At 39.2% G+C, this 26,175-nt stretch overlaps 1 protein-coding gene across 1 annotated transcript in view; it reads right to left on the bottom strand.

The window, feature by feature from the left end:
• Positions 1-5,344: 5,344 nt before the first annotated feature.
• TLL1 (tolloid like 1) overlaps positions 5,345-26,175 on the bottom strand; it is a 193,138-nt gene continuing 172,307 nt past the window's right edge. Inside the window, exons 19-21 of the mRNA XM_038755294.1 lie at positions 20,394-20,607; positions 10,296-10,546; positions 5,345-8,495 (exon numbers count right to left, since the gene is read on the bottom strand). Of these exons, the coding sequence (XP_038611222.1) occupies positions 8,361-8,495; positions 10,296-10,546; positions 20,394-20,607 (600 nt within the window). The 3' untranslated portion in view covers positions 5,345-8,360. The remainder of the gene's footprint in view (positions 8,496-10,295; positions 10,547-20,393; positions 20,608-26,175) is intronic.

The raw sequence follows: 26,175 nt of genomic DNA, 5'->3' as shown, positions 1-26,175 counted from the left end.
GAGACATTATTCAAGGAAGGCTTCCCAGAGATGGGATTTTATTAGGTCTCTGAAGGAAAGAGAAGTGGTCTGCCAGATGTGAATAGAGATGGAGTTCCAGACTGAAGGGAGGGAAGGAGCAAGAGGCTGACAGTGAGATGAGAGTGAGGCACAATGAGTAGGTTGGCATTAGAGTGTAGCATTTGAGCTGGGTTGCAATGGGAAATGGCAGAGACACAGGAAAGTATGTATAGAGCCAACAGCCCTCAAAACCAAGCCTAACCAAGAAACTGGAAAAGGGGATTCTTTTTCTGCCCTGTCTGTGTGCTTAGTGTGACTTAAACCATGCAGCTGCTGTTCCAATTCTAACTTCTCCAGAGTATAGACCTTTGACTCACCTAAAATTAAATTACTGTGCGTAGCTCAGTGGAAAGAGCATGGGCTTTGGAGTCAGAGTTCATGGGTTCAAATCCTGGCTCTGCCAATTGTCAGCTGTGTGACATTGGGCAAGTCACTTAACTTCTCTGGGCCTCAGTTACCTCATCTGTAAAATGGGGGTTAAGACTGATCACCTTGTAACCTCCCCAGTGCTTAGAACAGTGCTTTGCAGATAGTAAGTGCTTAATAAATGCCATTATTATTATTATTACTGAACAAAAACTAGGTTTGTTGAACACCCAAATTGGTACAATTCAGCTGGGGAATAAAACAATTTGGCTTTCCCAACAAACCTTGTGTCAGATGACTCACATTCAGATATTCCCTTATATTATTTCCTCCTTTATAAATATGAAGAACAGAGAGGTTAAGTAAAACTCATGGTCAGTCATAAAGCTCACTTATGAGAGCTAACATTTTAACACAATACACCTGTCCTCCTCCCTCCTCCTCCCACACATCATTTTTAGGAAACTTGAGGTTGTGCATTTCTCGTTTGCCTTATTTCTGAGGGATTCCCATGCTAAGGTTAATTTATTTCCTTTGCTCAATAAGCTGAGATTTAAATTGTTCTAGCAACATAAACTAGATTGGGAAACTTAATGCACTTAAACTCACCTGGCTATTGAAGTTTTATTAATGCTGTCTAACACTACCAGCCTTTTTATTGCATACACTTTTCTCTCTTTTTGTCTGTTCTTCCCACCCAAATCAATACTTTGTCTCTATCTTCCCCTAGAAGCCTAGAATGTCCAAATGATGCAGAAAATATTGCAGTCCACAAGAAGGTGAAGAAGCAAGAAGGTGAGAAAGTAGAGGTCACAATTTAAATCAAATTGTAGCCAGGCAAGCTGCCTTTTCTAGTTTGTCAGTGATTGAGTTGAAACAGGGACATTTCCTTTCTGCATGTATCTTCAACTGTGCAGCTCTGCTCTCCAATCAGAGCACATATCACACTTTGCCAGAAATATTAAAAGGTCAGAGCAAGTCTTTTTGGAATGAAATGCTTTAAAGGTAAGCTTTGCCAAATACCTACAGAAACCTAATTGTATTTGTCCAAAAATACCCTTACAAGCTAGGGGCAGAAAGCATAGGTGGGGATAGGCTCAATGACGTGAGTGAGGGATAAGAGAAATTAGTACAGTCATCCACACTATTTTGAGACAATTGTTCAGGAATAAAGTGTGAAGACTCGGATGATATTCAGAAACCAATTTCTTGTCATTTCCATTCAGAATCTCAGAAAGAAATGAGGAATCATCATGAAATTAGTTTGCACACAGTAGCCAGTGGCCTTGCTCTAAATCTGGTTTCAGTCTCTAGAAGAAGAAAGCCAAATATAGAACCAACCGATATGAATTCAGTGTCCCTTCAATTTGGAGGACAGATGAGATATTAGGGAGAATTAAGAACTGAACAGCGAAGAGAAGCCATCCGAGGGTGAAAATCGAACTGTCCTCATATTGGAATCAGAACAGACAAGTTCACTCTAAGAGCCCAAATTCAATACCTATAATCACGCTGCACATAAAGTAACTGATCCGCTTTCTGTCCTGGAACTCTGATTTCCTGTGATTAGCTTTGTGGGAGTATTATAGAACTGAACTTCCAGAAAATGTATCAAATGCTAAATTGCTCTGAAGCAACAAATGTACTTACACCCCATTTGGGTTTTTCCTTTGCAACATCCAGCTGAAAATTGCTGCGTGTTCAAATTGTCCTAGGCTGTTCCATGCATGTTCCACAAAAGAGCAATCCCCTAAATTAGCTATCTATTAAAGCCTATAATGAAATGCATCTTTAACATCATGCATTTATTCTTCTCTCATCTTTGCCCACAATCACTCATAAGTTAATCACAGCACACAATTCATATTCTGTTCAGTTTATTTAATAGTCTGTTGGCATAAGGGCTGATGAGGAAGGGATAATAATCTCAAACATTTGTGAGATTTCTCCTCTCATCTATGCAGTTTGGCCTTAGCCTCATTAAAATCAACAAGGCTAAAATTATGAGCGGCAAACAAAAAAGAATCAGCTCACACTATAGGGTTGTTTTTTTTTTTTTATTTCTTCCAGCTGTTTCCTTGGAAGTTAGAGCAATTCAAAAAATGGAAAATGAAAAGCATTTTCAACTTTAAATTTCAGGATTCTAATTTAAATGGTTCATGTTCCAATTTATTTCTAATTACCTGTGCAAAGAGTCACACAGAGTAGCAGTGTGAGCTGAGTTCTAATCCCAGCTCCACTACATGTCTGCTGTGTGACCTGTGACAAGTCACTTCACTTCTCTGGGCCTCAGTTACCTCATCTATAAAATGGGGGTGAGTGTGCGTCCCCTGTGGGACAGGGACTGTGTCCAAACTGTTTAACTTGCATCTATTCCATTGCTTCAAACAGTAGAGAAGCACCATGGCTCAGTGGAAAGAGCCCGGGTTTGGGAGTCAGAGGTCATGGGTTCGAATCCCGGCTCTGCCACTTGTCAGCTGTGTGACCTTGGGCAAGCCACTTAACTTCTCTATGCCTCAGTTACCTCATCTGGAAAATGGGGATCAAGACTGTGAGCCCCCCGTGGAACAACCTTATCACCTTGTATCCCCCAGCTCTTAGAACAGTGCTTCGCACATAGTAAGCGCTTAGCAAATCCCATCATTATTATTACTTGGCACACAGTAAGTACTTAACAAGTACCTTAATTGTTATCATTACTTATCATTTTGGTTGGTAATCTTAACTTTGGTTCTATCTCTTCTCTATCTCTTTGGTTCTATTCATCTCTTTCCTCTACGTCTTTCCTCATGATCACATTCTATCACACGTATGTATGGCCTCCTAGTGGAATTCTCCAATGGCTGGCATTTTGATTATTATTATAGGATTATTCCTATGCTAGCATCCTGCTTTGACACTGCATCAGACTCCTCACTTACCTCTCCTGTCTCTCCCCTCTCCATTCCAGACTTTACTATGCTGCCTGGATCATTTTTCTAAAATAAAGCAGTCTATATTTCTCCACTCCTCAAAACCCTACATGGTTGCCCAGCGAACTCCACACCAAACAGAAACCATTTACCATTGGCTTTTAGGCATTCAATAAGCTCTCTCCTTACCTACCTTATGTTGCTGCTCTTCTACTCCATCCAACCTGCACACTTTGCTCCTCTAATGCCTCTGTGATTGATTGATTGATTACCTGAAAAGCCCCGAAATGTTGAAAAGTCAAAGTGGTTGTCACTCCTTAAACATGGGAAATATCGTTATAGATTTGCTTTTTGATCTTAACAGGGATGACTAAACCATTTTTATTTTAAATAGAGCTGATTCCAGTTTGGAAGACTTTTTTTTTAAGCAATCTGTTCACAGTGTAGTTAGGTACTAGTGAAAAGCCCTTGTCTTTGGTTAGGAACAGGAACTAAATGTTACAGAAGACACCTACTTCTGCATGTAGAAGAGCTTCCCTACCAACCAAGAATGCTGAAACCTTTAATTTGTTTCCTTTTGGATGATAAAATTTCAAACAAATTCTTAAAATTCAATACTTTAAACATCTTCGTATATTTGATTTCTTAATGCCAGAAGAATTGAAGATCACTTTCCAAGTGAGGATTGCAACCAGGGTAATAGTTTTCTTGTTTCATGACGTGTTTTTATTACAAAAATGGAAGTCTAACTAAGAACAAAAAACCTTAAATGATCTATATAATGAACGCTAACAAAAGGAGAAGGAAGAGGTAGAAGAGAGAAGAGATGGAGGGAGAAGATGGGCAAGGGTAAAAATAATGATGGAACAGGAGGGCAACAAAGTACAGGAAGAAGAAATAAAAGACACAGAAGATGATAAAAATGCAACTACATGTTCAGATAGAAGGGAAAAAGAGAACAATTAAGATAAAATATAAATGATTTAGCACATGTAGGACAATGGCAGATCTGGAGTCAAATGGATGATGAACTTCAACTTCATCAGTTGCAGCTGTAGCCAGGATAGACTCAGCCAAAAGGGTATGATCATTCAGCGGGATAGAATAAATCTTCTCAGAACCTAATATTTCTATGTTAGAAGGCAGGGAGCCTTAAAGCCAAATGATAATGATAAGATAGCAGTCACTGTGATGTACAATGGGATTCTTGATACACCGATACCACGACTAGACAATGAATTAAATCAAGGAGTTAAAATACTATTACCTGATTATAGGTAATCCTTGATTATTCACCAAATTCCCTGGAATAGGTTATAACTGCAGAGTTGCAGTCATTTAATATATCAGTCAGTCTTCAAGCAGAAACACCCCAAGGGAAAAGGAGAATGCTTTCTTTTTGAAGGGAACTGTGGAGAAAGAGAATCTGGAAGAGCCTCTGGAAACCCATTCCAATTTTTGCAAGCAAAGTCTTTATGATTCTTGTTCCATTCCAGGACCAGAAAAGAACTAACCCTTTATATCCTTGAAGAATTAGTAATTTCCCTCTAAGCCTTCTTCTCCCCTGGTTTAATGAGTCTTCATGTTTTGTAGTGTAATATGAAAAAATAAAATGCACTGCAAAAGTGTGCCACCCTTTCTCTCCCTTCCAAATTATGAAATAAAACTCCGCAATTTTCCTAAATCCTTTTAGGTCAAACACAGCATGTTTTAAAATGTGCCAGGTGCATTATTTAAAAAGCAATTTATATATACATATACTGGCTGAAAGTGGCTATTACCATGCAGACTGTAAATCACCCAAGGGAGAGGATATGTAAAAATAACTACCATAGGAGATGAGAGAGTCTATGAAAACCACCCTTCAATCCTCTGTCAACTAGAAAGTAGAGTTCACCATGCCAGCATCTTTTAATTATTTGAAGCAGAAGGCATGTTTCAAATAACACACATGGTAGTAATTCACAGAGGACGCACCTCTGTTGGATGGAAACGAGACACCTGAATCCAAATGGGGATGCAATTTAATGTTTCCTTTAAAAAAAAAATCTTTACAAGTACCATGTGCACTATCATTATCTACAGTTTGGTGATTTTAACAAGTTTATACACTGCATAAAATAACTAACATTTGAAGTTTACCTTCAAAAAGGTGCAAAACAGGAGTAATGTAAACAGGAGAAAAAGGATTTGAGAATAAAAAAAATAAACACAACTTGAAGCTGAGATTGTGGCATACCCATGCTAGTGCAAGTTAATACAAGTCCACCCAACAAGGAGCTATCTGGGGGTTATGAATTATTTTATAATTGCCTGCTTTACTATGACATTTCTTTAAGAAATATGGTTTATGCAGTCAAGTCACGTCCTCCTTTATTAGCTAGGTTTGAGAGTTTGAATTGTCTAAATGTTTTAAATCAATCATTAAGCAGGAGCGGGAGGGATTTCCTTAACTATATAGCCCAAGAAGATCACATATGGAAGTTTTGGTTGAAAAGTATTTCCTGCACTAATTTATGATAGTGGTTCCAGTCCACAGGCAATGACTACTAAAGAAAGTCTAAGCAATACAACACTGGAATGCTACATCTGTATTCACACAATAATTTATTTAAGGCAAATAGATCAAACCAATGATAAAAAAGGAGCACACTGCTCATAAATGATTCTGGCCTTCTGTGGGGAGAAAAAAAACCATCAAGAAAAAATCTTCCAAGGCCACCACATTTTGCCATTTCTGCTTCCCGTTACTGGAAGAAGCACTTGGTTCCTTCTCAATGACATCCTTAAGCTCACTTCTACAATGCATTTGGAAAACCTTATGTGATGCAAACTCCACAATTATACCCATGTAGCAAGGTTAAATTTACATCCAGGCCTAGTAAATATCATATTTACTGAGCTTAATGACATACTGGGGAAGAAATCCGAACAACTGAGCTTTGTTTTGCTTTCCTGTCCACCTGCTCCTTTTACAGACACCACGCCCAGTGATCCAATAAACACACAGTGATGTCACTGAAAGGACGAAAAGGGAGTTCATGCTTTGTGGTTCATTTATATGAAATGGTTTGCAGCATAAAGGCTGATACCAAAACACAAACTGGCTCAGGAATCTAGTAAGGGCTACACATCTCTCTATGGTTTAATTTTGTGTAAAAAAGGAACAAAAGGAGAAAAAACAAAACATATTCATTAGCGCCAGTGAATGTTGAAGGTAAGGAGACAGAAATTGAATTATTTTGGGTAGTAACTTACATCAAAGGATATCTAAATAATATTCCTTCTAAGTGAAACATTACATTTCATTGCAATGCAGTTCTCAGTGACTAGAAGTCCCCATTATCTGTTCTTGAAACCTAGAGCCAGAAATTGCTACCATTAAGCAGGATCCTGGTAAAACTAGGCACATAAACTAACAATGATAACTGTTCAACCACACAACACCCTCTCATCCATCAAACACACTTACATATGCAACACACCTACAGCCAAGTGTGGCCCAAATGACAGAGATCATTCTAAAAGTAACGTAGTCCTATGTTAAAAGCAGGTCAACCATATTTACATTAGATGGCCTCGTTATGAAGACGGGTTTGCTGGGAGATCTTTATGTTAACATACACTGAAATATTCATCTTGTCAAGTTACTTATGAAATCAGAGATGTATCTACAGGAAGATCAGTTTGATTGTGTGCAAGAATTCTAAGGCAACAGAAAGAGTTCTTCCACAGGACTAGCACTGCCAATGCAATGATCTATTCCTACATTTAACAGGTCTTTACTCTTCAGGTGCAGCCAGTGATAGCGAGACATTCATGATCTGCAGATTGTTGGCTGTTGGCTCAAAGGTCCAAAACGATTTTGAATGTTCATGGAATAGCACCATAGGAATCCTTTCTCAGCAATATGTTCTTTATGCCATCACTAAACGTCTGTGTCTAATATCAGGGAAAAAATATCTTGTCAAATCTTGCAGACACCATTTGGATACCATGTCAGTTTCATTTCTGGTCGGCTAGCACAACAACAACAACAACATAATAACAATAACAACAATAATAATAATTATAATAATATTTCTCCACAAATAGGTCCAAAGAACTATGGGTTAGCAGCAGTGATGACCGCATGACCACTGAATATAATAGGAGCAGTCATTGTGAGGGACCCTTATCACTCTTCTTCATCATTTCAGATGCACGATTTCCTGCAAGTTCTGTAAGACATCACACGGTCTTTCGGATTTGGTGTGCAACGAGAACGCCACAGTTGGTAGAGGTGATTCCACTAAACAGCTGGACCTTTTTAGGTTCTCAGAAAACAAAAACAAAAACGAACGAAACCACAGTTGGAGAGTTGACCATAACAATGATTACTATGAAAGTTTCAGACCAACGTTGGAGAAAACTAAATGTTTGATAGGTGGTCTGTAGAGTAAAAATAATGAGGCTGAAATCATTCAGTTTCAAAACGTTGGACAAGTAAATCCCTAACGAGTCCAGCCCACCTTCAGAAGATCTTTCCATTTCACGTCTTCTTCCGTGGGTCTAAGTTACATTAAATCCTGGATCCAAAGCCAAGCAATTAGTCTAAGATAGAAGAACTGCATTTTGAGTGTGTGAACTGCACTATCTCATTATATCTGCATTATTATTTTGTTTTTCTTCTCCTGGATACTGCTACCTCCCCTGAATTGAACGGATTGGATCTGCAGCTTCGATGACAAATATCCAGCTGTGAATAAAAGCGTTGATCTCCCTGGAAGCATGCAATGCCCTGGCACCAACTTCAGCAGACACAGTCACGCATGGAACCTGTTTATCACTGTCACACCGATTCCACTGGGCAAGGGGAACTCTTCCTTTTGGAGCGGAGACATTTCTGGTCTCGCAGTTTTCCTTTCATTTAAATTCGGTATATAAAACAGTTGTGCTAATAACTTCAGTTTTTAAAAAAGTCTTCTTTTATTCTCCAGTACATGCTCTCCTTTTGATTTTTCTGTCATAGAGATTTTTCTGTTATTTAGGTGAATGAACAATATCTGGATATTTTATGCTTTTGTATCGTATATGAAATCCTTTCTTGTTGATTGTATCATCTGTGTGAAAATTAATTAGCAAAGCGTCCCCTGCTGAATAGACTTCTTCTGGTGGCTAGAAAAAAATGAAAATCAGGCAATACAATTATTCTCTACTTTAGTTACAGAACTGACTGTTAATTATTGGTAGGGGGGCGGGGGGCAGACCATTTTTCCTTCTCACTGTAAGGCTTATTAGGGTAAATTAGCCATCACAAATTTAAAAGGAAGAGCAGAAGTTATTTTCTTATTGAGAAGGCTGGGGATGATTGAACGTGGAAACCAAAATGGAAGCCATATGATCTGGGGATTTTGAAGTCGATTTAACCAGGAACTTGAAAGAGAGCAGGAAGTCGTTCTCAATAAGGCCAACCATTTCCAACTGGGCTGTCAGGCTACATCACACTACTCTCCCCATCTTCAAAGCTCTTCTAAAATCACATCTCCAGTAAGCTTTCCCAAAATATCTCTCATCCCTCAAACCTATTTCCCTCTTTACTACGATGCCCTTGAGTCCTGACCCACTAAGCTCTTCTTTGAGTCTACTATCTCTATTGTACTCTCCCAAGTGCTCTTCAAGGATCAAGTACTCACTAAAGATGATTTATGATTGATGGGTTGACACCATGGCAAATCTGAATCCTCCAGACCTTTCACAAGAGCTTCCCTATGGTGGGACCATCTTTTTCCACCAGGGAGGACATAGTGCCCGAATGTGGAGTTTCCAGTTTTCAACTTAAAAACAAAGATGGTTTGGAGGGAGGAGGACAAGAATTCCCCTGCCCCTCACCGTTGTCCTATAATAATGATAATAATAATGATGATGATAATAATAATAGTAATACAAATTGTGATATTTATTAAGTTCTTACAAATTTCCAAGTGCCATCCAAATTGCTGGAGTGGATACAGCAATCGAACTCTGTCCCTGTCCCACTCTGCTAGGAAAACTACCTCACCAATTAGTTCAGTGTTTAGCGCATTGTTTAGTACTTGAATACTACAATTATTATTAGCATCCCCTAGGATATGATTTTCACAATGATTACTCCAAACCGGAACGAATAATAAAATCTTTCTCAATGCAAATGACTGCATAAACATTAAGTCAACATAACTCTGAGAAGCAGCATGGCCTGCAAGAAAGGGTATGAGTCTAGGAGTCAAAAGACCTGAGTTCTATTATTGGCTCTGCCACATGTCTGCTGTGTAAACTTGGGCAAGTCACCTAACTTCTCTGGGCCTTAGCTACCTCTTAGTTAAAATGGGGACTAAGACTGTGAGCACCATGTGGGACATGACCTGCGTCCAACTTGATTAGCTTGTATCTACATCAGCACTTAGTACAGTGCCGGCACATAGTAAGCACTTAAAAAATGCCATTAAAACAAACAAACATAAAAGCTCTAGTTTTACTTGTTCAAAGCAATGGATGTGGATATAATAAAAACTTGAGAGGAGTGTTTCTGTGGAAATCAAACTCAACCTGCCTTGGGGTAATGAAAAAAGCTGGCTTGACTTTCCCCCTTGATTCCTTTTTTACTCTAAACACTGCTTTATTTCTACTTCTGATCCGTAGTGAGAGAAGCCACTCTCAGGGCATATATATCTGAACCCCAGTGGAAAGAGACTTTTGTCAATATGCCTCCAGCTCTGCTCCTTTGATTAAACTGGTTTAGGAAACCAAACCTCTCAGCTCAATTCTCCATTATCAACTTGCTTCGCTTTATCCAGTGCTGAATCGGACATTCCTTGAGCAGATTCACTCGAAGAGAAGTAACCTGCTTTTTGCTTCATGAAGCACTCTCCACCCAAAATACATGAGATAAAAAAAACAAAAGAGGGCATCAATAATTCCTGTGAGAACTGCATTTACCCCTGAGCCACAGAATCGACCGAGTCTCACGGCTGAGTCATCGTGGCCATCGAAGAGTTCAACATAGTCATAGCCACAGTCGGCTTCCTCTTCCACCTCAAAAGTCTGGAAAGTTAGTTCGACTCGATATCCCCGTTCTGACACCAACAGCCACGCGCAATCCACCTGGACAGGGTAGTTGTTATCACCAAACTGAGCATGAGAATACAGGTCTCTTGGTTTGGATTCGGCTTTCAGGCGGCCACCACATTCTGCGAGAGGAAGAAGAGAAAAGGGGTCAGGTAACCTCTTCATATCTCAGCTTGGGAATGAACTGGCTTTCCAGAACCCTGCATTGTCACCCCCATGCTACGGTAAGTAATGATACGAAAGGTGGAAATTATCAAGCGCTTACTACATGTCAAGCACCAGTGTGGATATAATCAGATCAAACGCAGTTCTCTGTCTCACATGTGGTTTACAGACTAAGGAAGAATGGGCATTTCATTCCCATTTCACAGATAATGAAATTGAAGCACAAAGAAGTCAAGGACTTGCCCCTGTAAGCTTGTTGTGGGCAGGGAATACCTCTGTTTATTGTTCTACTGTCCTCTCCCAAGGTCTTAAATTCACTGCACTGCACGCAGTAGGTGCTCAATAAATACAATTAAATGAATGAATGAAATTGTAGAGTCAGGATTAGAATCCCAGTCTCGGGACGTTGAGTTCTGGTCTATTTCCAGTAGGCCTCACTTATGTCCCTCAGTAAGTGACAGGAGACTTCACTTAATTAAGCAATACTTTACCTTCGATGACCAGATTGCCTGGACCTTCACAACCCAAGAGAAGGAAAGGACTGATGTTACTGAAGTAGCAAAAAGAATCTGGTTACGTGCAGCCCTATGGGACAATTTGGGCCGAAAACTCAACTTTCTGTTTGGGCTATCTTCCTAGAGCAAATCAATCGATCAATCAATGTTATTTATTGAGTGTTTACTATATGCAGAGAATCTAACTATGTGCTTGGGAAAGTAGAGTACAACAGAATTTGTAGACACATTCTCTGCCCATTACTAGCTTACAGTTTAGAGGAAACTAGAATTTCTCTATTTGCTACTTCATGGGCTGGCAAGCAAGCTTTTGTCATTCATTCAATCGTATGTATTGAGTGCTTACTGTGTGCCACGATATCCACTGTTTATTCATTCATTCAATTGTACAGAGTACTTACTGTGTGCAGAGCATTGCACTAAGTGCTTGGGAGAGTACAATATAACAATAAACAGACAGATTCCCCGCCCACGATGAGTTTACAGTCAAGGGGGGCTAGTATACAAGTCTAGTAGGTACCTACTGGCTGACTAGGAAGTCTATTAGCCCGACAAATACTCATCTGGAGTAGTTAGCAGAAACAGTATTTAGTGAGTGCTTACTGTGTGAAGAGCACTGTACAAAGTGCTCCGATCTTGTGCACAGATGGGAATTAGACACAGATTATGTCCCTCAAATGGTTCACATTCTGTAAATGAGTCAGTTACTAGCAAGAGCCCATTTGATAGTATTTCCAAATGTAATAAAGAATTCACAAATGATAGCATGCCTTCAAACTACAATTGACTACAGAAAGAAAAGTTGAGAATTACAAATCTAAATAATAATAGTGATAATTATCAATATATTTGTGAAGTGCTTACTATGTGCCAATTACTCTACTAAGCACTGGGGTAGATAAAATACAAGCAGATTGGAAAATGTCTCTATCTCACATGGGGCACACATGGGGGAATGGGGCAGTATAGTTATTCATTCATTCAATTGTATTTATTGAGCGCTTACTGTGTGCAGAGCACTGTACTAAGCACTTGGGAAGTACAAGTTGGCAACATATAGAGACGGTCCCTACCCAACAACGGGCTCACAGTCTAGAAGGGGGAGACAGACAACAAAACAAAACATGTGGTCAGGTGTCAAGTCATCAGAATAAATAGAAGTAAAGCTAGATGCACATCATTAACAAAATAAATAGAATAGTAAATATGTATAAGTAAAATAAATACAGTAATAAATCTGTACAAATATATATACAGGTGCTGTGGGGAGGGGAAGGAGGTAGGGTGGGGGGGGGATGGGGAGGGGGAGAGGAAAGAGGGGGCTCAGCCTGGGAAGGCCTCCTGGAGGAGGTGAGTTCTCAGTAGGGCTTTGAAGGGAGGAAGAGAGCTAGCTTGGCAGATGTGTGGAAGGAGGGCATTCCAGGCCAGGGGGAGGACCACATTGCTTCCCTTGGCTAGGCAATTAATTCAATGTTATTGAATAAGACAACTGAAGAAGCTTAAAAATGAATGAAGTCTCAATAGCTATATAGTGGATTTCATGATTTAGTTAAGAAGAACACCTTCCATATGCTATTTTCCTTCTTTCTCAAGGTCACAATATCTCTTGTTTAAAATTGAAGTGAACCTAAAAGAAGAGTTGAGGCGTTACTGAAAACACCAGCGTACCCATGTTTTAGGAGCTCTAGATGACATTTCCTCCTTGAGTGAAGATGTTTCTCTTGTACGGAGAAAATCAACAAGGCCCTTGAAGTTTTATCTAGCTACCTGTTCTGCATCAGTAATTGTATAATCCTCTGCCCGAAACTGAATTCTTTCTACAGCAACAATCTGAGAGTACTGCACATTAAAAATTTCACTTCAGATATGACCATAAGCTTGTTATGGGCAGGGAACATGTCTGCTAATTCTGCTTTATTGTACTCTCCCATGCACTTAGTACAGTACCCTGCACATTATAAGTGCTCAATAAATACCATTGATTGATATCAAGGTGATAATCAAAAACATCCGCACTAATTACCTTCAAGACACACTTGAGCACTGGAAGAAAACAGCCAATGGAAATATAGCTATCATAATAAAATCTGACCTTTTTCTTAAACGATTGATTGATTGATTGATTTTCTTTCAATCATATTTATTGAGCGCTTACTGTGTGCAGAACACTGTACTAAGCGCTCGGGAAGTACAAGTCGGCAACATATAAAGAGGGTCCCTACCCAACAATGGGCTCACAGTCTACAAGGGGGAGAAGAGGGAGACCTATGACTTGCATCATTGATACTCCTTTCTCTGCTGCTGCTTTGTTAATAGATTCAGTCCTCTAATGTGTTGGGAATGGAGGGTTATGAAAGATTTCTCTATACATTCACAAAGGAGGACCCAAATTCAAGGCCTAACTATTTTTTTAAATTTCCCAGTATATTCCACAAACTAAAACAAATAGATTGTGATGCCCTAATGTATTTGAATTCAGTGCACTAGCCATAAAACTACAGCTGGAAGATATCAGATAGCTCAAACTTCAAATTAAGGAATGAACAAAATGGTTTAAAGGGTAGAGGGGCAGTGTGGTTTAGCGGAGAGATGAGAGACCTGGGTTTTAGTCCCAGCTCTGCCACTGGCCTCCTGTGTGACCTTGGATAAATTATTAACCTCTCTAGGACTCATTTCTTCAGCTGAAAGACAGGGATAAGATCAATTTTGTGTCCTGTGAAGGGCCAGGAACTGCATCCGATATGATAATCTGTATACTCCAGCATTTAGCAAATGGTGAGGGCTTAATAAATGTCATCATTATTAAAGATCTTCATTTTAAGAAGCTGCATAAAACCCAAGAAGAAATAAGGCTTAATTTTTTAAAATAATATGGCTAATACTTGATAATGGCTAATGTATGGCTAATATAATATCTACATGGGTGTAAGATACAACCATAAGCTGTTTATAAGGCCATCCTTCAACATGCAAACAATAGCAGATCTTGTAAACACAGCAGTACAGATTTCCTGCAAATGTCCCTACTAATGAAACAGGGAGGAAGATACCTACATTCTTAAATCAACTCTCTGGAAAGAAAGAAACTTTATAAGGTTCCAGAGGGTGACAGACATATAGCAAAATGGAAACTGAAGCCAATTTGAATGAGTACTTAAAGGAAAAGGAAGGCAGGAAGGCCTTCCTTTTTATTTGGAGAAAGACGCTTGTTTTGTATCTTTCAAAGTATTCAGTACCAGTATACGTGATGTAATATGGCCTTCAGAAACTAAAACTTGAATTAAGCATCAAAAGATAATTCCTCTGCTTTTCATACTGGATAAACCTTAAAAAGTCACTGCTTTATGTAAAAAGGAAAGAAAAGAACATAACCAATGCACCAAGAAGCTTCTTGACTTCTTTTTTGTTCCTTTTCCTTCCTCTGTTCCTTTCGTACAGAAGTGTTCAAATGAAAGACATTTTGAACTTTCTCACCCTTTTGTGAGTTCACTTAATGCCAGTTGGTGTTTTTTTTATTTTGACTGCACTCTTTGCTTGAGGCTGCAATTCTTTAACATGATTAATATACATTCTGATCTGGATCTTGGAATGCTTTTCAGAGAAACAAAAAGAACTGTTTTTAATAAAATGAGCCGTTTCCCAGATACGGTATTGTTTACTAGAAGTTAACGGTATAGCCAGAGTGAACAGATTTCTTTAATTTCTGTATTTCAAACATGAACAGAATGGATTGCTTTTCTTCATATGTATCTTGTAATGACTGCTTTGGAAATAAAACTGCAATTTAAGTCAATTAAAATGAGCACTTCAAAGGCTCCTGATGATTCTCTCATATCACCTTATGATAGCAGTAGAAATGAGCAGTAAGAGTATATCAGAGGAGATACAAAGGACAGTTGGATTTTCTTAAGCTACAGTCCAACAAATACTAATATTAGCATATGAACAGAAAATGTAAATTAAATTTTTGTAAAAAATAAAGAACCAGATTGCACAGATTCAAAAGAGAAGCAGCATGGCCTTGTGGATAGAGCTCGGGCCTGGGAGCCAGATGGTCCTGAGTTCTAATCCCGGCTCTGCCACTTATCTGATGTGTGACTTTTAACTTCTCTGTGCCTCATTACCTCATCTGTACAATGGGGATTAAGACTGTGAGGCCCATGTGGGATATGGACTGTGTCCAAAGTGATTAGACTGTATCTCCTCCAGCTCTCAGTATGGTGCCAGAACATAGAAAGTGCTAAAAAAAATTTTTTAAAAAGGTATGCACTTGAACTAACTGATTAATTGAGTTAGTGTGGGGAAAAGGGTTGGGCGAATCCACATACCTCTCATAGATGCATATTTGAGACACCTCATTTTCAACCAAATGAGAGGAATTTGTGGATAGGACTACCTGTCAGATCAAATTCTACTAAGTAGCGGTTGTACATAAGAATTTTAAGGGATTTTTGTTTGTGTGTGTGGAGGGAATGTTAGTATGTCCTCAGGCATGTCTCCTGCTTATTCTGGAAGCTATTTGATTGAAGCCTCTTAAGGGTTGTTGGTAGAACTGCCGATTATTTTGCTAAGGGCTTGTACATATTTAAGGTTAAATTTGGTCTACCACCATCTAGAATGTAGGAATAAGCCAGCCATTGTGGAAGTGCTGTTGAGCTAAATAAAATAACTGGCCTTTCAAGCTGTTCCCACTAATAATAAAAGTGCTTATTATTAGGGGGTAAAAATAAGATAATCAGATCGGGCACAGTCTCTGTCTCACAGGAAGATTACTGGCCTCAGAATCCAATCTTGCCTGTTTCCTCCCCCGCAGAAGGCCCAGAGATAAGTCTCCCTCCCTAGCAAACCAACCACTGGTCTCAGCAGACTCTAACTTGCTATGAAGCCACACTGTGTCACAGGTGAGTCAAAAGACCAGACTTGAGGAAGAATTTGAGATAGAGAGGGGGAGAGATTGCATGGAAAAACCTGAAAATACCTGTCAATCATGAAGATCTGTTAATACGCACATTTCTCAAGTGAATGTGGAGGCTGGAATAGTTGTACTTGGCTATCTATAATCAAGTGAACAGTGTTATTTGAGTGCTGTCTATGTTCAGAGCTTTATACTAAGCACTTGGGGGAGTGCAGTACAATGAAGTTGGTAGGCATGCTCCCTGCTTTCAAGGAGCTTACAACTTAGCGGACTCTAAACAAATACTTCTGTCTATTGGGTGCTATCTATGCTAATATAAGGTTGGCAGCAATCATTTTTTGCTGGTATAAAGCAGATTTGGGTTATACTAGAACTTTGACTTGGAAATTGACCTGACATGACCTCCATCTACCAAAGTTAAAGTACTGCACCTATTAAAAGCAGTGGTTGAAAACAGTAGTAATGTTCAATCTGTTTATCTTCTATCTTAGCACAGTGCTTGTCACATAGTGAGAATTTAGTACATATTTTCTTTAGTAGTATTTAATTATTATTATGTACTATTAAACACTTACTATGTTTAATGAGTACCCTCAGGGCATTGTACTAAGTGTTTAGGTAATAAAAACAAAAAGTGTCCTACACTTTGGTGGGGGAAAACAAACAAAAATATTTGCAAATATTTGCAGTCAAGATACATTACTGAATGGAGAACTGAATTATCATAGTTATAAAAATAGTGAGCAGAGTACTATGCTTGTAAATTCTCCATATAGCACATAGGTTTAAAAGTCTTGGAGCGCAGGAAATTTTCCGGGGAAAGGCTTGCTGGAGAAGTGAGATTTTAGGAGGGCTTTGTAAATAGGGAAACTTGTGACCTCTTGAATTTGCAGAGGGAGCCAGGGGATCAGGATGGGCAAAGACATTGCAGTGGATGAGTTGAGAGAGAGTTGAAGTTCAAAGATTGCACAAACCTCCTGCCATAAAAATGAGCCGTCATTGTTCTCTATGCTATTGATATCATTTATCTATATTAATGTCTGTCTCTCCCTCTAGAACATAAGATCGCTGTGGGCAGGGATGTCTGTTATTTTGTTATATTGCACTCTCCCAAGAGGTTAGTACAGTGCTCTGCACACAGTATGCACTCGATAAATACAATTGACTGACTGACTACTCTCTCCCTGTACTTAGTACAGTGCTCTGCTCATTCATTCATTCATTCATTCATTCAATCGTATTTATTGAGCCCTGACTGTGTGCAGAGCACCGTACTAAGCACTTGGGAAGTAGAAATCAGCAACATATAGAGACGGTCCCTACCCAACAATGGGCTCACAGCAAGTGGTTAACATTAGTACTACTTATGTTGCCACCCCCATTACAGGTCTAGTCACCTCCTTACTCTCCGAGAATACTGTTGGGTAGGGACTGTTTCTATATGTTGCCAATTTGTACTTCCCAAGCGCTTAGTACAGTGCTCTGCACATAGTAAGCGATCAATAAATACGATTGATGATAGATATGTGATGTAGAGTGGAGCGAAGGAATGGAGAGAACTTGGGTTCTAATCCCAGTTCTGCCACTTGCCGGCTGTATGACTTTGGACAAGTCACACAGAGAAGTCTGGCCTTGGTTTCCTCATCTTTAAAATAGAGATTAAATATCCATTCTCCCTCTTACTGAATACAGGGGCTTGTTACATAGAAAGCACTTCACAAATGCTACAGTTATTATATTTTGGGTCTGTTTTGAATAGTCATCTTCCCTTTCATTGCTTCTCTTGGTTTTGCCACCCTGAAGGAAACTGTGTTAAATCTGAAAAATGATCATTTGACTCCTATTGAATAAAGATTGGGGCCAGCTCAGTATATAAATATTGAGTACTAGTATGAATATCCTTAATGCTTAAATTCGCAAAGATAACCAAACACAGTAAGGAATTGGCAGGGGCTGATACGTTCAAAACGAGAACAAATATAAACTGCGGTTGAAAAAGTTGGGCTTGGGAACAGCTTCACTAAGATGTAGCAGAGGGCATGCAGAAATGGTGAAAGAGAAGGCTCACAACAGTGACAGCCTGCATGTTCCAATCTATCTTGAAAGGTCTGTGGTTTCACCCAGAGTGCTGTGTAATAATTATTTTCAAATGAATTTGCTTTTCATCTCTCACTACACTTTTTAGTAGAACAATAAGATGAGAAAGAAAATATTCCGCTCACCCCAAAGGCTGGGGACCAGAGAGTCTGCCTTACTTTTGCATTTTCTTGGAATTAGGGTGACAATGTGTAGACAGCCTCTCACAAGGAAACTCACACGTACAGAATCCGTTTCAGAGGCAGCAGAGTCATATTCCAACTAATGGACAACTAAACTATTGTTACTGTGAATTGAACTTTTAGCTAGTAGCTAAATGTGAAATAATAACTGTGGCATTTGCTAAACTTTTACTACGTGCCAAGTACTGTACCTCAGGAAGAACAGCTACTGAATCTCCATTTTACAGTTGAGGAAACCGAGGCACAGAAAAGTTGAGTTACTTGTCCAGAGTCACACTGGAATCAAGTGGCAGAACTGGGATTAGATCCCAGGTCCTCTGTCTCCCAAGCCTGTGCTCTTTCCACACTGCTTCTTGGGAAAGGATTTCATGAAGGAATCACCATACAGTAACTAACAGTTACTGTTAGTTACTGTTACTGTTAGTTACTGTTATTGTACTAACAGTACAGTAACTAACTTCTTTTAAAGTTAGAATTTCCTAATTTTAACAGCTCTTTATCTTAAGATTATTTCTTAATCACTTCATCAATCCTGGGAATAATTCAGATTGAGACATATTATATTTTCTTTGTCATCTATTTCCTCCCCTTTTCACCTCTTCCATCTTCCTTCTTGTCCTTTCTGCCTCTTCCTCTTCTCAACACTTCTTGGCCCCACTGTCCCCTTATTCCTTCTTAGAACAATACTTTCTTAATCACATTACAATTTTTTTTCTGCAAAAAGACACAAACATTCCCATAGAGCTTGGGAGAAGCATTACATTTGACCTCCATTCTGCTGGTAATAGCCCCAAATTTTTCCTGAAGCAAAATATTGGCCAAGTTGATGTAATAGTAGTAACAGTATTTATCAAGTCCTTCCCTTGACTTGAACACAAGCTCCAAAGGCAAGGACTGCAGCTTTTACTACTAATGTGTATTACAGAGTGCTTTTTATTGTTCTCTGCAATCAGAAAGTGCACATGAAATGCTGTGGATGATGAGTTTAATTATATACTTGAAAATATCTCTTCTATACGACAGATAGAAATTTTTTCAATCGTCTACTCTAGATGCCTAAGTGCATGTAACTGCACTTTTTCATTTGTATGCCACCTTTAATTTACAATGAAAGTATTACGTAAAAATAGATGCTTCATATCTCACTCATTCTGGAAGTCCTTGACTCCCTCTAAGCTTCCCCCTCTCCAAGAAGGCATTGTGAGGAAAACCTATATATTTTAGGCAATTCCCAGAATAACTTCAAATAAAGAGAGTACTGAGACTGGAGAAAGAAAAAGACTGTTATTCTATTCTACACATTGGTGTACAAGCACAGTGGACGTTTAAAGGAGGAGGATTTCCACAAGGGGACACTGTAAGCCAACTGACTTTGGCAAAGTGCTAATGAATTTGAATTACAGACCTTCAAGCAAAAACTAGAAATCTCACCATCTAAGCTTTGGAAGCCAGGTTAGAACAGATTCCAAGTCACGATCATGCTCAATTGATTATGTCGAAATACTAGTATTTTCTACACTGAACTCCTGAAAAGTTGCCAATGCAGCTTGCTGCTCTTTGTTCTGTGTCTCAGGTACATAGACATTGCAAAGCGCTGGTATGCAAGCATTAAACAAGAGTTTAAAAGTGCACGCCAGAAGTTTACAACCCCACAATAACTTAGAGAGACCCATTAAGGGAAGTAAAAAGCTCACTTTTTTATGTCTGTGTCTTTTATCTGTGAAATGACAAAAGAGGATTCAACCAATAAAACAAACTTTTGCTGCCTTAAAAAGTTCTTAGACTAAGTCTCCACAGCCTTATTTTTGGTGCAGTCATGACCGAAGTAATGGAGTTCTGCTAATTATATGGCTACATGCTAAAAGGTTAAAGGCAGACTACCTCCAGAAAATGCATAGTAGCGTCTTAAAGTGGCTGCTCAAAGTTCTGCAAACATTTCACCCCCTGCTACACTGAGACTTCATTGTTTTCTGAGATTTACCTATCATTCATTTTATTCATTAAATATATCTTCCCACAGTGGGAGACGATCTAAATATTTCTCTCTCAAACAGAAGAGGACACTACCAGTAAAATGACATTCTGACTTGCTGACCTGTAGAGTGAGTAGCTTGAAAGCCTTTTCTTTGCACAGACGCATCAGAAACAAAGCGGAGAAACATTTTATTTCCAGTAGCCACCAGAGGATCGGGTATCCTGCTGCCACACAAACGACCTAGAATTGGTGACTTTTCCGTTTCTCCATCAAAAACTTCCAGGTGATCATAAGCACATTCCTGATGTTGTTCAATCTCAAACTCACTAAAGGCCTGGAAGAGAAACAAAAGATTCAAACAGGAATCAAATACTCATCACTTGTCCTCAAAACTAATCAATACCATTTAAAGAAACTATTGGGAGCTCTAAATATCTAGATACCTAGATGTCATAGATATACTAGCCGTCAGACATATCACTATGGTTTTGGGAGTGTTGTTGAATGTTCAATGTCTAGAAGAAGCAAATCAACAATTACTGTCAAAAATGATGGATTATATTTGGTGTAATATCAATTATCATGGAATTTCCACCACACAATCTAAAAAAATGGAATAGCAAAGAATACTTTTTAATGGAAACATTTTGGTTCACAGGATTTCAGAAACGGTTGCAGGATGTTCTGAAGTATATACTAAAACAATAACTTGCTTTTCTGGCAGTGGTGACACAAATGCCTTTGAATGTGACTTTTTCACTGAAACTAAAAACATTTGAAATTTCCTTTTCATTTTGGGTGCTAAAAATATCCATAGAACAACCTCTTGCTCCACTGTATCTTCAAAAAAAGAATAAGAAAAATGAAAGTTATGTTAATTATCTCTGCTCTAGTTTCCAGGATCTCTATTGGACTGATTTTTATTTAGAACATTCTGAGACCACAAGCACTAATTACTTTTTTAAGAAGGAAAACTCTGAATACCCAGAACTGTTCTGTTGACTACGTATTTCTTCAATTAAAAAAATGCAAATCAACTTACATATTATGTAGTGAGAGGACTTTTTCAACCATTTTTCAGGTAAGAAAGAAGCTGTAAAGGCTAAATGACTAAACTGGTCACATGGGGCCAATCTAGAAAATGCACCCAGAATTCCTGAATCTTTACTCTTCGTGGTTTTCTTTCCCAAATAAAGTAAAAAATTAACCATGGGCCATATCTCCCATAAAAATTATAAATGATACAGAAAGCGTGAAGCAAATTGAAAAGAATGCTCAGAACCATAATGTGTTTTATAAATAGTATTATTACCATTAACATTATATATATATATATATATATATTATATATATGCTTCCCTTAAGCTCTCCTCATAACAATTTTGTTTAGTAGGTTTTGGATACAATTGCTCATTTTATGAATGTAGCAACTTGAGCAAAGAATGATTAGAGGCTTTCCAAACAGCCCAGTAAGAAAATGTATAATTCAGAATTAGAATTCAGAACTCGATTAGCTTGTATCTACCCTAGCAGTTAGAACAGTGCTTGACATACAGTAAGTGCTTCAAAAATGCCATTATTTATTATTGTTATTATTATTATTAATGGTAATTTGAGTTCATTTGATAAATCAATTGCTCCTTGTGTATATCATGTATCATCCTCATTTGCATCTCAGCAGGCTAAGAAACAATCTGGATTATTAATATTAAATTAATATTGAATATTAAATATATTATTTAATAATATTTAATATTGATATCGATATGAAGAAATATTTAGTATTTGATAATTTTTAATAATAGTAATAATAATCCAGATTGTTTCTTAGCCTGCTGAGATGCAAATGAGGATAATACATGATATACACAAGGAGCATTTGATTTCTCAAATGAACTGCTGAAGTAAATCACAGCATCTGTTTTACGCTGCATAGCAAGATGGCCCAAAATTGTAAGGCGGGGTGGCTCACTGGGTAGCAGACAGATCCTTGGCCTGGATCCAAAGGATCCCAGGTTTTAACGGATTGACTTAATTATAGATAGAGTCAGACCAAATTTAAAAGGTCTAATCCTAGCAGGCTGAAAGATTGTAAGCAACAAACATGTGGGGAATTAGATTCTGGAGCTGAGATCATCTTCTGAAGTTTGACCTGAAGTAAGACTGGACATCTAGTTCCAAGAGAAAGTCATCTTAACACTGCACCAAACGTGGCACTTTTACTTAGGAACCATCATCATCTTTGGGATTTTTTTTTAATGGCATTTATTAAGCGCTTACTATATGCAAAGCCCTGTTCTAAGTGCTGGGGAGGTTACAAGGTGATCAGGTTGTCCCACTGGGGGCTCACAGTCTTAATCCCCATTTTCCAGATGAGGTAACTGAGGCACAGAGAAGTGAAGTGACTTGCCCAAAGTCACACAGCTGACAATTGGTAGAACTGGGATTTGAACCCAAGACCTCTGACTCCAAATCTGTGCTCTTTCCCCTGAGCCACGCTGCTTCTCTGAATGCCTACTGTGCTAAGCACTTGGAAGAACCATCCCCGCCTTCAAGGAGTATAATTCCTTTGGGAAATCATAACTGTCTCCACAGCCCACCAACTGTAAGCTCACTGTGGTCAGGGAATAAGTCTGGTTATTATTATACTGTACCCTCCCAAGAGTTTAGGACAGTGCTCTGCACACAGTAAGTGCTCAATAAATATGACTGACTAACAGACTGAACTGAAGCACCTCTGGGAAGCCCTGCAATATCCAACTCTTTTCTTCCAACAAAAACTTCTACTCTTCTTAAAGGGTGTTATGCAAGATGCATCCATTGTCAGTGTTTTTTTTCTAGTTATCCAGCATTTCAAGTCAAAAGACCAAATCCATCCTGCTAAAGTTCAATGAGTACAGAGCCACAAAATGGGGATTCCTTTCTGATTTTCATAGTGTTAAAATCTAATAGGCAATGTATGTAATACAGGATCAGAGTAAGGGACCCTCCATCCAGTTTGATGTCTGCCTACAATAATGACTCCAAAGGATGTCTGGAGGAAAAGTATGATAGATATCTAGCAACACACACACATTTTAAGCTCTCTCCATCCCAACATTCCAGCATGTTCCCAGGCTCTCTAGTCTCTCTAATCAACTGTGCAGAGAGGGAAGCTGAAGTAGTACTAGAATGCCAAGGTGGGGGAATAATAATAATAATGATGGCATTTGTTAATTGTTTATTATGTGCAAGGCACTGTTCTAAGCACTGGAGAGGATAGAAGATGATCAGGTTGTCCCACGTGGGGCTCACAGTTTTAATCCCCATTTTACAGATGAGGTAACTGAGGCCCAGAGAAGTTAAGTGACGTGCCCAGAGTCACACAGCTGTCAAGTAGTGGAGCTGGGATTAGAACCCATGACCTCTTACTCCCAAGCCCGTGCTCTTTCCACTGAGCCACGCTGATACAACAGCACAGTCCACTCATTACTAAGCTGTGCAGAGGGGTAGGCCAATTTCGTTCCATTTAGTGATTTTCTCATTTTAGAGATTTTCAGAAGGCCGACCTACGTGCTAGAAAGAACAGGAAATAACTCAAGCTGTTAACAAACAGACTCAAGTCCGAAACCCAAGTAGGCTTTCCGATAGCTGACTGAAAGATTTTGGATTCATAGTCAACAGAATTTTAAAAAAGTGTCTAGCCCCACACTAGGGGAATAATAACTCTATGTTGCTGTCTGGAATTCCCAAGCAAGCCTAAACTGCGGATTCGCACTGGCAGCTGACGAGCTTTCAGTGTGATGACACTTTATTTCTTAACAGCTGCCCCCTGAAGAACCGCCTACACTTTATACACCAACACTTTGGCAAGCGGGAGGGGCTACTCAGAGTAATCGTTTTCATTCACGGAGGACTAGAGAGTGTAACATTGGTCCTGAAAGTGGAAAAAAATTTGCAGTGAGAGTTATAACCAAAGGGAAGTGCCTGATTCAATAAAAGCAGCTGGGCAGCAATCCCACAGTTCCTTGTGTTCAATCACCTTTTCCCCATTTTCAGCCCTCGACTGTGTAAGAGAGATGAAAAAGTCTGATGAAATTGGGTAAATACAAGAAGAACGCACCCGTGTAAGAAGTGGAAAAGTTGTGGAAGAGTTTGAGTTTTCCACTCTTGAGAAAATCAATCCAGGCTTTCCCACGGGATTGTATGGCTTCTATAATGCACACCACTTGTATTGGGCTCAAATGCAACTAAATACTCCTGAGATCATTTTTGGCCTTCTAGATAGAGAGGCTCACCTTAAGCACCTCATGAATGATGTTGAAAAGTCACAGTTCACCTTGCCAAGACTGGAAGACGAGCAGAAACCTACGCCTAGACTTAGAAGTCGTACTGCCTGCTGGATACAGCGCAGGCCTAGGAGTTAGAAGGAACTGAGTTCTAATCCCAAATCCACCACTGGCCTGCTGTGCAGCCTTGGGCAAGTCACTTAACTTCTCTGTGCCTCAGTTTCCTCATCTTTATGGGGATTAAGACTGGGAGTCCCATGTGGGTTATGGGTTGTGCCCAACCTGATTAGCTTGCATCTACCCCAGCAGTGCCTGTAACATGGTAAGCGCTTTACAAATACCATTTTTTTTTAAAAAAAGCAAAACCTATGGAGGTATCTCTCATAGTTCTTTTGGTGAATTCCTGTAAACCAGGAGTTTTAGTCTCTATGGAACATCACTAATTGATATGTCTACAGAACCTTACGCCTCAATAGGAAGGAAAATGGCAACACGCAGAGTTGAATCCAATGACTGTCTCACAGACAAGGAAGGAAGTAACTAGAAAGTAAAAATGAACATACTCAAAGGCTTTGTCCCTAGTCATTCAGACAGGTGTTGTGACTTCTTCAAATCAAAAGTCACATTCAAGAAATGTGGACCAACCTTCTTTCCACCCTAAAAGCCACCGGCACAACCCAACTACAAGGAGCTTCAACCAAATAGCAAACAAACTTCAGAAGACTGCAGAACCCTTTCCCCACTGAATCAACACCTCAAGCCAATCTCTGCACTGCCAGGCTCTGGGTTCCGGCCAGGAGGAGAGGACCCTCTGTCCTGGCACTCTCCTTCACATCAGTCGAACAATGGTATTTACTGAATGCTTATTCTGTGCAGAGCACACAATACAGTGGAGTAGATAGACACAATTCCTGTCGATAAGGAGCTGCCAGACCTTTCTTCTCTCCATTGTCAAATTGCTACTGAAATTACACCTCCTCCAGGAAGGCTTCTTTAACTATTTAACTATTTACTCATCCTTTCTATCCTACTTATTTTATTTTGTTGGTATGTTTGGTTCTGTTCTCTGTCTCCCCCTTTTAGACTGTGAGCCCACTATCGGGTAGGGACTGTCTCTATGTGATGCCAATTTGTACTTCCCAAGCGCTTAGTACAGTGCTCTGCACATAGTAAGCGCTCAATAAATACGATTGATTGATTGATTGATTGATTGATCCTTCCATTCTATTTTCTATTCTATATTCTACTGTGTCTCCTATGCACTTGGCTCATGAACCCAATCATGTCTATTTACCATAGTCTGCCAAGTACTCAACTCCTGCACATAGTAAGCACTCAATAAACACTACTGATCAACTGATTGAGCCTCTGACTTAGCCAGGTACAGGAGAGGGTAGCCACTGGCTCACCCTCAAAGCCCCTGCCACATTTCAAGAATCTCTGGCCTGGCCCACTAGACTGCAGAGGTCACCAAGGGGACATGAGATAGAGGGTAGCAGCTTGGCCTCCACCCCAGAGCTTCATTCTATTAAACTTGATTTGGAAACATAGTAGAAAAAAGTGTTGACAGATGGGAAATATTTTTGCCAGTGGACAGATCACACTAAAGGGATTCACTGAGTTTGTCAAACTGT

The sequence above is a fragment of the Tachyglossus aculeatus genome, chromosome 12 (genome assembly GCF_015852505.1).
Source record: "Tachyglossus aculeatus isolate mTacAcu1 chromosome 12, mTacAcu1.pri, whole genome shotgun sequence".
NCBI classification, from domain to species: Eukaryota; Metazoa; Chordata; class Mammalia; order Monotremata; family Tachyglossidae; genus Tachyglossus; species Tachyglossus aculeatus.
Note: the sequence above shows the minus strand (reverse complement) of the source record. Positions and strands in the feature narration are given on the sequence as shown.